Source organism: Notolepis coatsorum, assembly GCF_963971535.1.
Source record: "Notolepis coatsorum genome assembly, chromosome: 18".
Lineage (NCBI taxonomy): Eukaryota > Metazoa > Chordata > Actinopteri > Aulopiformes > Paralepididae > Notolepis > Notolepis coatsorum.
The window spans coordinates 19,388,028-19,400,402 of NC_140182.1; the positions used below are offsets into that span (position 1 = coordinate 19,388,028).

Consider the following 12,375-nt stretch of genomic DNA (forward strand, 5'->3'; position numbering starts at 1 on the left):
CTCCAGAGAACAGCGTGTGTGGATTTTTCCTTCAACCTGCTGTGTGACAGAAGGTTTAAGTTCTATGACGAGAGCCTGGTGGAGGCCATTAAGCTGGAGGACCCCTCTGTGCAAGAGTTCTTCAGACTGTTGGCCTTGTGCCACACAGTCATGCCAGAGGAGAAGAGTGAAGGTAGGCCATGTGGAAGAGGCACTTGTGACACAAGGACATCTGTGTCACACCTAAACATGCGGTGGCAACAAGCCAATGTAACATATTTTAGTCTGTCTCAATTCTTGTGATAACGATGACGGTAGTTTCTCATAAGATAGAGAGACACACTTCTATCAAAGCCCTTGGCAGTTGTTTGTCATGTCATAATAGTGAACATAAATTATATTATTTATAACCAAATATAATATCATTTATTTTGTATATTTAATATGTATAATTGAAAGTAAAACATTTTCAAGTGACCCTAATTTGATATCAGCCCCTGGTTGAAAAAGCCTGGTCTATTGTGACTATATGCAGGCTGTGTTAATTGTGTCCAACGTCAGTGCCGGTATGCATTTGTTCTCACAGTTTGTAACATCGTGTCCTGGTTTTGTCCCCCTGAAGGGGATCTGGTTTACCAGGCCCAGTCGCCTGATGAGGGAGCCCTGGTCACTGCCGCACGCAACTTCGGGTTTGTGTTCCGAGCCAGAACCCCAGAGACCGTCACTCTGTGTGAGATGGGACAGGCGGTCACCTACCAGCTGCTAGCCATACTGGACTTCAACAACGTGCGCAAGAGAATGAGTGTCATTGGTTAGGTTTTCAGTTTTTAAAAGCAATCCTCCCATAATTGGCTTCGTAATTTATTTCATAATTCTGATTAACATGATCATATTTACACTGATAATGCATCTGCAAACTTTTGAATCTCAGTTCATCGGACTTCCCTTTATAAAGTGTATTCCATTACATGCTGTAAAGAGATGTTAATACTGTAACCATAATACCATAAAAGCCTCATCATGAGCTACATAAAGTATTTTGTTAGCAGCAGTGTAATGTGAAAATGTCCACCATGTGTTCTAGTGTTTTCTGTCAGAAATGTAACTTCCTGTATACTTGTTGTACTGCACCTACACCATTTTCTAACAGGATTGAACCATTGTTAGTATTCATTAAATGGTATTTGATCTGCTGAGTGTCACCAGAAAGACCAATGGTCTATTTCTTAACTATTTTAGTGAGAAATCCAAAGGGTGCGATTAGGTTGTACTCCAAAGGAGCTGACACCATTATCTTTGACCGTCTGGAACCTTCCAACGAGGAGCTGATGTGCACTACCTCAGAACATCTCAACGTAAGTCCTCTCCCAGTCAGAAGATTTCACAATGGTGTTTAATGCCTTTTCTCAAATCAACAACTGAATGGGTTTATGCTGTGTAATGTATGTTGCTGTACATTGTGTTGCTATATTGTTTTTATAAAAATTTAAAACCTAGCACTGCGTTTACATTATGTTTACGATTCTTGCAGTACTGTGTGATAAAGGAATGCTGTGACAGCACTGTTGCTAAGAACAGCAGGTCGGCTAGTGCGTTGATGGCTCTGCCTGAAGGGCATCAGTGATTGGCTACAGATACAGTCGAAAATAAATTACTTCTTCAGATGTCATTGTCCTCGCAAATGCTTGATAGAAAACACATTGGTATTCATCATGAAATATGTTGAGGAGCACTTTTTCAAATGTCAGATACCATCAGTGTGGGTTTAGCATTCAACTTGTGATAATGCTAAACCCACCTCAGTTTGGTACACAGTGCAGTTATAGAAAGTAATAGTATTTCCGAAAACCCTGTTTTCAGGAATTTGCCGGAGAAGGACTCCGAACGTTAGCCCTGGCCTACAAAGACCTTGATGAAGACTTCTTTGAAGTGTGGATGAAGAAGCTTGCGTTTGCCAGCACTGTGCTGGAGAACAGAGAGGACCAGCTTGATGTTCTCTATGAGGAGATAGAGCAGGGCTTGATGGTAAGGGTGACCAGGAGGCTTACACATGCCTCTGACGGCGTCTCACTCACATCGTCTCTGCTGACTGACTGTCTGTCCTCCTGGCTCAAGCTTTTAGGTGCCACAGCAGTAGAGGACAAACTTCAGGAAGGAGTCCCCGAGACGATTGCCCGTCTAAGTCTAGCTAATATCAAGATATGGGTCCTCACAGGAGACAAGTTAGGTAGCTATGATTCAATTGAATACACCCATTGAACAATATCGGGATATTTTACCATTAGCTCTTACCCATCCCAGAAGAGCTCTTTGTTGAGTGTGAACCATGTGTATGATTTCAGAGACGGTCATGAACATCGCCTACTCCTGTGACATGCTGCGTGACGACATGACTGACCTGTTCATTATCTCAGGTCATAGCGTGTCGGAGGTGCAGCAGCAGCTGAGGTGAAAAACCATTTCAACGACTCCCTCCTTTCACTGCCATCTCTCCTGTAGCACAACAGGTTCTTACCTTCCCAACAGCTGCAGCCAGGGTTCGAGTTATGGGGGGGCCGAATGGGGGCTTGGCCCCCATAGATAGAGTATGGGCCCCCATAGTCAACAACACCTGTGGGGGCCTCTCAATTTTTTTTTTTATATATTTTTTTCAATGTACGAATGAGTATTATTTGTTACCTAAATAAATTGTTAATAGATCATATTTTTCTTTTCAGTTCATAAATGTTCTCTCATTTGTCAAATTAAATTGTTGTATTTTATCAGATGCAAAATGCAAATAAGTAAATATGGCATTATATATCAGAGGTGAGTAAGAAAATGAACAAATATTGATGGTTAAGAATGAGACTGAATAATGACATCAAACAATAGTCTAATGATTAGACTGTTGTGTGATGTCATTACTCATTAGTATTGGACTCTAATCCTAATGAGATATGCCTTTGAAAACGGCCACAATTTCAGGAAAAAAAGAGCAAAAGATATTTCTGGCGGCACATGGTTTCGGGGGCCCCCGTAGCTCTCAGGTGATAACTCGAACCCTGGCTGCAGCCCCAGAGGAAATCGACTGTATCACCATGTTAAAGGAACACGCCAACATTATGGGAAATGTGATTACAGTCTTCTCCAGAGTCAGACAAGAGGATAGATACCAGTTTCCTCTCTGTGTGTTCAGTAGGAAGCTATCCGGCTGCAAGCTAGCCTAGAACAAATGAATGGAAGTGGATACAGACCACTAGCCTAGCTTAAATGGGAGAGGTGTTTTAGGCTAGCTGATCCGTATCCGTATCCATTCATTTGTGCTAAGCTAGACTAGCTTGGAGCCCAATAGCTTTCTGCTGAACGCACAGAGAGGACACTGGTATCTATCTTCTTGTCTCTCTCTGGAGAAGACGATAAGCACATTTCCCATAATGTTGGCGTGTTCCTTTACCTGGGCCCTCTGGAGGTTCATGGAAAAACTCTCACAACAATCAATGCCAATATACTATTTTATCTACACTTGGAAAGAATGCGCTCCCTGACTGTATACAGTGTATACTGTAGGCCTGTCCCCGACTAAGGATTTGTATAGTCGACTTTGATTGCAGATTGATTTTCGATAGTCAACTGGTAGTCGACTACCCCCACAAATGAAAAATAAATAAATATATATATAGTAAAATAAAATTAATCATTCCATTTGGGCTGTGGGGGGTGCTTAATGTCTGAAGGAGTCGACTGAAGGCTTCTTGTCCTCTGCGAAAGCATATACATCTTGATATTTGTCTAGTGTGTTCATTAGACGGGTGAAATCCTCTTTCAGTGCCTCTGTGCCCGTTTTCTTAGGCAGTTAGCTTCGCTGGTATGCGTGCCATTAGCGTTAGCCACACTTTTAGGCCTCTTTGCTTTTGGAAAGAATGATAAAAGAATGTTTTATTTTTATTAATTTGTTTGCATTCGACTACTAAGAGGTTGGCAGTCGACTACGACTCCTTTCGATTCGTTTAGTCGACTATTCGACTAGTCGAGGTCAGCCCTATAGTATACTGTATAAATCACAATGATTTTTGACATGATTCACGGTAACCTGCCCTAACTCTACCTCTTTCCCCAGGAGTGCTAAGGAGCGCATACATCTAAGCAGTGCAGTAGATGTTGAGACTAGGACTGACGCGGTTGCAGTTGACTCTGTGTTTGAAGAAGCTAATACTGCAGAGTATGCCTTAATTATGAACGGGCACAGTCTGGTAAGGATCTCCATGTGTTTATGACGTCTTACCCCCACATACTGTCGAGATGCGTTTCGCTGTAATGAGCTTTGGCGATAAGTAATGTGATACTGGTCTTTTCTTGTTAAATGGTGGTTGCACTGCTGATGTTCGCAGGCTACACTGCTTCTCTGTACCTGCTGCTGACTGTTGAGTGTGTAAAGAGCAGAGAGGTGCTGCCCTGCTGTGGAGTCCAGTTAGAGACTCATAAAGGTCTGCTGCTGGGAGTCCAGTTAGAGACTCATAAAGGTCTGCTGTTGGGAGTCCAGTTAGAGACTCATAAAGGTCTGCTGCTGGGAGTCCAGTTAGAGACTCATGAAGGTCTGCTGCTGGGAGTCCAGTTAGAGACTCATAAAGGTCTGCTGCTGGGAGTCCAGTTAGAGACTCATGAAGGTCTGCTGCTGGGAGTCCAGTTAGAGACTCATAAAGGTCTGCTGCTGGGAGTCCAGTTAGAGACTCATAAAGGTCTGCTGCCCTGCTGGGAGTCCAGTTAGAGACTCATAAAGGTCTGCTGCCGTGCTGGGAGTCCAGTTAGAGACTCATAAAGGTCTGCTGCCGTGCTGGGAGTCCAGTTAGAGGCTCATGGAGGTCTGCTGCTGGGAGTCCAGTTAGAGACTCATAAAGGTCTGCTGCTGGGAGTCCAGTTAGAGGCTCATGGAGGTCTGCTGCTGGGAGTCCAGTTAGAGACTCATGGAGGTCTGCTGCCCTGCTGGGAGTCCAGTTAGAGGCTCATGAAGGTCTGCTGCTGGGAGTCCAGTTAGAGACTCATAAAGGTCTGCTGCTGGGAGTCCAGTTAGAGGCTCATGAAGGTCTGCTGCCGTGCTGGGAGTCCAGTTAGAGGCTCATGAAGGTCTGCTGCTGGGAGTCCAGTTAGAGACTCATAAAGGTCTGCTGCTGGGAGTCCAGTTAGAGACTCATGAAGGTCTGCTGCTGGGAGTCCAGTTAGAGACTCATGAAGGTCTGCTGCCCTGCTGGGAGTCCAGTTAGAGACTCATGAAGGTCTGCTGCCCTGCTGGGAGTCCAGTTAGAGACTCATAAAGGTCTGCTGCCCTGCTGGGAGTCCAGTTAGAGACTCATGAAGGTCTGCTGCCCTGCTGGGAGTCCAGTTAGAGACTCATAAAGGTCTGCTGCCCTGCTGGGAGTCCAGTTAGAGACTCATAAAGGTCTGCTGCGCTGCTGGGAGTCCAGTTAGAGACTCATGAAGGTCTGCTGCCCTGCTGGGAGTCCGGTTAGAGACTCATGAAGGTCTGCTGCCCTGCTGGGAGTCCAGTTAGAGACTCATAAAGGTCTGCTGCCCTGCTGGGAGTCCAGTTAGAGACTCATAAAGGTCTGCTGCGCTGCTGGGAGTCCAGTTAGAGACTCATGAAGGTCTGCTGCCCTGCTGGGAGTCCAGTTAGACTCATGAAGGTCTGCTGCTGGGAGTCCAGTTAGAGACTCATAAAGGTCTGCTGCGCTGCTGGGAGTCCAGTTAGAGACTCATGAAGGTCTGCTGCCCTGCTGGGAGTCCAGTTAGAGACTCATAAAGGTCTGCTGCTGGGAGTCCAGTTAGAGACTCATGAAGGTCTGCTGTCCTGCTGGGAGTCCAGTTAGAGGCTCATAAAGGTCTGCTGCGCTGCTGGGAGTCCAGTTAGAGACTCATAAAGGTCTGCTGCCGTGCTGGGAGTCCAGTTAGAGACTCATAAAGGTCTGCTGCCCTGCTGGGAGTCCAGTTAGAGACTCATAAAGGTCTGCTGCCCTGCTGGGAGTCCAGTTAGAGACTCATAAAGGTCTGCTGCCCTCCTGGGAGTCCAGTTAGAGACTCATGAAGGTCTGCTGCTGGGAGTCGAGTTAGAGACTCATGAAGGTCTGCTGCTGGGAGTCCAGTTAGAGACTCATAAAGGTCTGCTGCGCTGCTGGGAGTCCAGTTAGAGACTCATGAAGGTCTGCTGCCCTGCTGGGAGTCCAGTTAGAGACTCATGAAGGTCTGCTGCCGTGCTGGGAGTCCAGTTAGAGACTCATAAAGGTCTGCTGCGCTGCTGGGAGTCCAGTTAGAGACTCATGAAGGTCTGCTGCCCTGCTGGGAGTCCAGTTAGAGACTCATGAAGGTCTGCTGCCGTGCTGGGAGTCCAGTATGAACTTATGTGAATATTCCCCAAATGTAGATGTTTAAATGATCCCCTGATTGTAGATATAAGGTGTAATATATACCATGACTCCCTGCAGGCCCACGCCCTGGAGCCGGAGCTGGAGCAGCTCCTCCTGGACGTGGCCTGTCTGTGTAAGACCGTCGTCTGTTGCCGGGTCACCCCCATACAGAAGGCCCAGGTGGTAGAGCTGGTGAAAAGGTACAAGAGAGCGGTCACCCTGGCTATAGGTGATGGAGCCAATGACGTCAGCATGATTAAGAGTAAGTCATACGTTCATTACTCACTGAAATAATACCCAGCAGTATGACACGCTGAAAGGACTTCAATCATTCACCGTCTGCTAACATTGTGTATGATGGCACTTTATACAGTAATTACAAGCCAATACCCATCGGTGTAATACATTATGAACATTGTGCATAAGGAGTAACGCAACAGTTATAACACATTTTAATCATTGATCGATACCTTTATTATATGATTACAACGCCAGTGATCAATTATTTTGTGCACTTGAGTGGCTTGTAATAATATAGCATTATAGACACTGGCTTCATAGAAAGTGTTACCATGTAATGTATACCATAATCATAGTCTTTTAAATTCTGAGGCGTGTGGCCTACTGTTCTCCCATAGAGATCTGTAGCCGACTGTATATCTCCCAAAAAGATCTGTAGCCTACTGTATATCTCCTATAGAGATCTGTAGCCGACTGTATATCTCCTATAGAGATCTGTAGCCTACTGTATATCTCCTATAGAGATCTGTAGCCGACTGTATTTCTCCTAGAGATCTGTAGCCTACTGTATATCTCCTATAAAGATCTGTAGCCCATTGTATTTCTCCTATAGAGATCTGTAGCCTACTGTACATCTCCTATAGAGATCTGTAGCCGACTGTATATCTCCTATAGAGATCTGTAGCTTACTGTATATCTCCTATAGAGATCTGTAGCTTACTGTATATCTCCTATATAGATCTGTAGCCGACTGTATATCTCCTATAGAGATCTGTAGCTTACTGTACATCTCCTATAGAGATCTGTAGCCGACTGTATATCTCCTATAGAGATCTGTAGCTTACTGTATATCTCCTATAGAGATCTGTAGCCGACTGTATATATCCTATAGAGATCTGTAGCTTACTGTACATCTCCTATAGAGATCTGTAGCCGACTGTATATCTCCTATAGAGATCTGTAGCTTACTGTATATCTCCTATAGAGATCTGTAGCCGACTGTATATCTCCTATAGAGATCTGTAGCTTACTGTATATCTCCTATAGAGATCTGTAGCCTACTGTATATCTCCTATAGAGATCTGTAGCTTACTGTATATCTCCTATAGAGATCTGTAGCCTACTGTATATCTCCTATAGAGATCTGTAGCCGACTGTATATCTCCTATAGAGATCTGTAGCCGACTGTATTTCTCCTATAGAGATCTGTAGCCTACTGTCCTTGTCCTACAGCTGCCCACATTGGTGTTGGTATCAGTGGTCAGGAGGGGATGCAGGCTGTGCTGGCCTCAGACTATTCCTTCGCTCAGTTCCACTACCTCCAACGGCTCTTGCTGGTGCACGGACGCTGGTCCTACATCCGTATGTGTACCTTCCTGCGCTACTTCTTCTACAAGAACTTTGCCTTCACCTTGGTGCACTTTTGGTTTGGCTTCTTCTGTGGTTTCTCAGCTCAGGTGAGAACATGTTAATGTACTTGGCCATAACAAAGAGAACTGTTACAGTTCCTTAAGACATCCATGAGAATGAGTATATTTCCTTAAAGCCATGGCAAACAATAATCTCTCTATGAATAACACCCGAGAAGCTATTTCATGATTATTAATTTTTTTCTGTCTGAGCAACAATCCCCCAAAGTTCATAACATTCTGTCCTCTCTCTCCTTAGACGGTTTATGACCCATGGTTCATAACATTCTTCAACACATTCTACACATCCTTGCCGGTCCTCGCAATGGGTCTGTTTGACCAGGTAAAACTGATTCAATTTAATTTCAATGTGGTGCTAACACAGTACTGACTGATGGAGTCAAATATCTACATGGATAATAAGAACAGGATTTACCTGAATTAATTCATAATAATATTAATATAATTATTTCTCTATATATATGGATATTATTTAATTTATTCTTTTCTACATTGGACTAAAGTAAATACAATTCTTCAGATTTCCAATGGCAACCTCCTGAGCCATCGTATACCCATACGGTACAACTCTGCCTATACTCAATTTATACCTACCTACTGTCTACAACTGCCCTAGACTCTAATCATAGTAATCACAATAATCCCACCTCATAATATAGTCTACCCATATACCGTACTCTGTATGATAGCATGTACAACAGTGCTGTATATACCACATATTTACATTTATATTTTAATATTTACCGCATATATTAAAAATATATATTTTAGCCGCTGCCCCCACAGTTAGCTGTGTTGCTCATTCCAAAAATGCATGCTTTGAATGCAAATCTGTATATTTCTTACCCCGATCACCTGTACATTGTATATTGCTGTTGTACTTTACTGCTGCATTTGCACTCCGGTTGGATGCCAAACTTATTTTTGTTGTACTGTACTTGTGCTGTATATTGATAATACATTTGAATCTAATCTAATCTAATTTGACCCAAGAATATTCGACTGTATGTATGCTTTAACCATTATTATCCCTGCGGCGGCTACGTGGCGTAGTGGGCAAGGCGCTCGCCACGAATACTGGAGACGCTGGGCTCGTCAGTTCGAGCCCAGCGCTCCACATTGCTTTCAGTTTAGCTGGTCGTCCGTACTAATACACATTGGCCGTATTAGGGGGTGGGAAACTGATGGGTGGGGATCGGGCGTTGTGGACAGCGACTCCTACAGGTCGGTTGGTGCGCCTGCGCAGTAGAATCAGGAAGTGTCGGGGGCAGCGTGAGCCTCCCACGCGTTACTCCTCGCCACTGAGATCGAGCTGCGCAGGTGAAAAGATGCGACTGCTGTTACCTCAAGTACCGGAGGGGACTTGTGCTATGTATGACTTAGTCCACATTGCAGCCGGCTTGTGGGAGGCAAGAAACAGCGTTCGTGACAGGGGAGGGTTGAATTGGATGATACGAAATTGGGATGGGAGAAAAAATAGAAAATGGGAGAAAAAGTGGATACAAAAAAAAACCATTATTATCCCTGCCAAACCTCAATAACTGACCTCAATAACTGACCTGAACGATCCCTACACAGTATAGCCCATTATATATCACAGTTGTTCACATAAACATTTAACTCTGTTCCCTGAAGGACGTCAGCGATGGGAACAGCCTCCGGTTCCCCGGCCTGTACAGACCTGGCCAGCTCAACCTCCTGTTTAACAAAAGACAGGTGTTCCTGTGCACCCTGGAGGGGCTGGTGACATCCTTTCTGCTCTTCTTCATCCCCTGTGGAGCGTTCTCCCTCATCGCCAAAGAAGATGGCTCCCACCTCTCCAACCAGCAGGCATTCGCTGTCACCATAGCAACATCCTTAGTTATCGTCGTTAGTGTTCAGGTAAAGAGTCTACGTTGTGTAATGTAAAACATTGCTCTCTATTAACCATTTCACAACCACACTACAGCCAACCAAAGATTATTTCATTTAAGACAACTCAGGAAGTACAAGGTCAGGAAGACGTTAATGATTCAATTTTACACAGCTATCATACAAAACATAATTTCACTCTCCATCACTGTTTGGTACGGCAACACACCCAAACACACACTACACAGACTAGACAGGATCATCATTAGGGCATCCAAAATCATCAACTGCACACTCCCCACCCTGGACTCCATACACAAACATCACACCATCACACGCGCACACAAAATCATCAGTGACCCCCTGCACCCAGCTCATCACCTCTTCCAACTCCTCCCCTCTGGTAGAAGGTTTAGGTCACTAGGTAGTCGCACGGTTAGGTTCAACAACAGTTTCTTCCCCAAGGCCATACAATTACTCAACTCCAACTCATCCTAATTTCACCCCCTGCTGTTATGTTATGTTATGCATGTTATGTTATGTTATGTTGTTGATGTTATGTTGTGTTCCATCATCCATGTGGTGTATTGTCGCAGCTACCACCTGCACCGTGCTCAAATTCCACCGGCCTGGCCGTGTGGCAATAAAAGAAACTTGAACTTGAAGGTTAACCCTTTCACTACCACACTACAGACGGTTGTCTGTAGTGTGGTAGTGAAAGGTTAACCTTCTGTAGTGTGGTAGTGAAAGGGTTAATTGGAGGAAGATTAATAATAATAATAATACATTTGATTTAAGTAACTCAAAGACACTTCACAGAGAATAAAGTAAATGTGATTTATTTTGGATTGCATATCGTTTTTTGTTTGTGACTGGTGTGTTTCAATATAGATTGGACTTGACACACATTATTGGACAGCCGTGAACCACTGTTTTATATGGGCGAGTCTAGCTATGTACTTTGCCATAGCATTTGCCCTGCAAAGCGATGGCATCTTCGGTGTCTTCACAAGTCAGTTCAATTTCGTCGGTAAGTCTGATGGTGATACAAAATATATAATAAATATTAAATAAAAAGAGAAAATCATATTGAAAAGAAAACCTCTTACGAATTGACATCAAATGATTGTGTTGGCGTTTCCTCAGGCACTGGCCGTAACTGTTTAACGGAGAAGAGTGTGTGGCTGGTCATTCTACTCACTGCTATAGTGTGTGTTCTGCCTGGGTTGGCAGTCCGCCTTTTGAGGACAGACCTCTTCCCAACTCTGACAGACAAGGTAGAGTAACATTTACATTTACATGTAACGTAGAGTACGGTCTCTGTATTTGACTCAAAGGACAAGTTCAGAATTCAGGACCCCTTAGCCACATTTTCTACTGATCATATCAGTAACAGTCTGTAGCAGTGTGGTAGTGAAAGGGTTAACCTTCTGTAGTGTGGTAGTGAAAGGGTTAACCTTCTGTAGTGTGGTTGTGAAAGGGTTAACCCTTTGTCGTGTGGCAGTGAAAGGGTTAAGACGGAACACGTCGTCATGAACATTCACCCCCGTGGCTCAACAGGTTCGTCGTCTACAACGGGCCAGACAGAAGCAAGGACCGCATGAACAGAACCCGAGGAGGCAAGTAGGAAGGACCAGCTCTCGCCGCTCGTCCTATGCCTTCGCACACCAGCAGGGCTACGGTGAGCTGATCACCTCGGGCAAAATCATAAAGGTCGCCGCCACAGCTACCTCTGCTCTGTCGCACACCACCACCCGGCTAGACGACATGTTAAAGACGACGGGTGATGAAAGCAGTAACCCCCGGAGAGCCACAGTAGAACCTCACCGACACCAGAGAAATAGCACTGCACACACGGAGGCCAGCTTGGCCTCAACTTTGAACCCCAAAGACCCACCACCACAGGGATAATGGATATTACTTATCACATTAGATATATACAGTGTGTATGTGTATATGTACATCTACTCTGAGCTTTATGTTCAATGTTCTCAAAGCATCAGAACATTGATCTTGTCTCCCAAAGTTTATACATGTGTATCGTGTTAAGATTTTCTTAATAGATAATGGGCAGAATGTTTGTAAAGCAATAACAATTGATCACGAGGTAGTTGCTTTCCAGACTTTTGTTGGGTCCTCATCACCTGATAACCATCGACTTTAGTGCTTTTTTCGTTTGAATTAGGCCAACCTGTTGACATTAGTCGACATCTGCAAATGTGATCAACACAAACAATATCAAATTAATTTCCATGAATGAGTTTGAGTATTTTGAGTAGCTATGTAATAGCTATAATGCAATTTCTATGTAGCATAAATTGCAGACTGTAGGCTTGATGATATACCTACCCAAGGACGATGTTATGCAACATGCACAAGTCTTAAATGACCATCTCCTGGTCAGGCAAACAAATATGATCTAAGTAAACCCAATAGTAGAAAGTAATATCAATATTACAATGGTCCTGCAAGCCAGAGTTTCACGTTTTTATTTTACT

General features: G+C 44.2%; 1 protein-coding gene across 1 annotated transcript in view; it reads left to right on the forward strand.

The window, feature by feature from the left end:
* atp8b4 (ATPase phospholipid transporting 8B4) overlaps positions 1–11,788 on the forward strand; it is a gene marked incomplete at both ends in the record, with an annotated part of 30,846 nt that extends 19,058 nt beyond the window's left edge. The window contains 14 exons of the mRNA XM_084335096.1: positions 7–172; positions 602–790; positions 1,219–1,334; positions 1,840–2,004; positions 2,095–2,206; positions 2,322–2,427; positions 4,079–4,211; positions 6,435–6,618; positions 7,830–8,053; positions 8,265–8,348; positions 9,662–9,907; positions 10,769–10,907; positions 11,024–11,055; positions 11,438–11,788. Coding sequence (XP_084191222.1) covers positions 7–172; positions 602–790; positions 1,219–1,334; positions 1,840–2,004; positions 2,095–2,206; positions 2,322–2,427; positions 4,079–4,211; positions 6,435–6,618; positions 7,830–8,053; positions 8,265–8,348; positions 9,662–9,907; positions 10,769–10,907; positions 11,024–11,055; positions 11,438–11,788 — 2,247 coding nt within the window. The remainder of the gene's footprint in view (positions 1–6; positions 173–601; positions 791–1,218; positions 1,335–1,839; positions 2,005–2,094; positions 2,207–2,321; positions 2,428–4,078; positions 4,212–6,434; positions 6,619–7,829; positions 8,054–8,264; positions 8,349–9,661; positions 9,908–10,768; positions 10,908–11,023; positions 11,056–11,437) is intronic.
* Between the last annotated feature and the right edge of the window lie 587 nt (positions 11,789–12,375).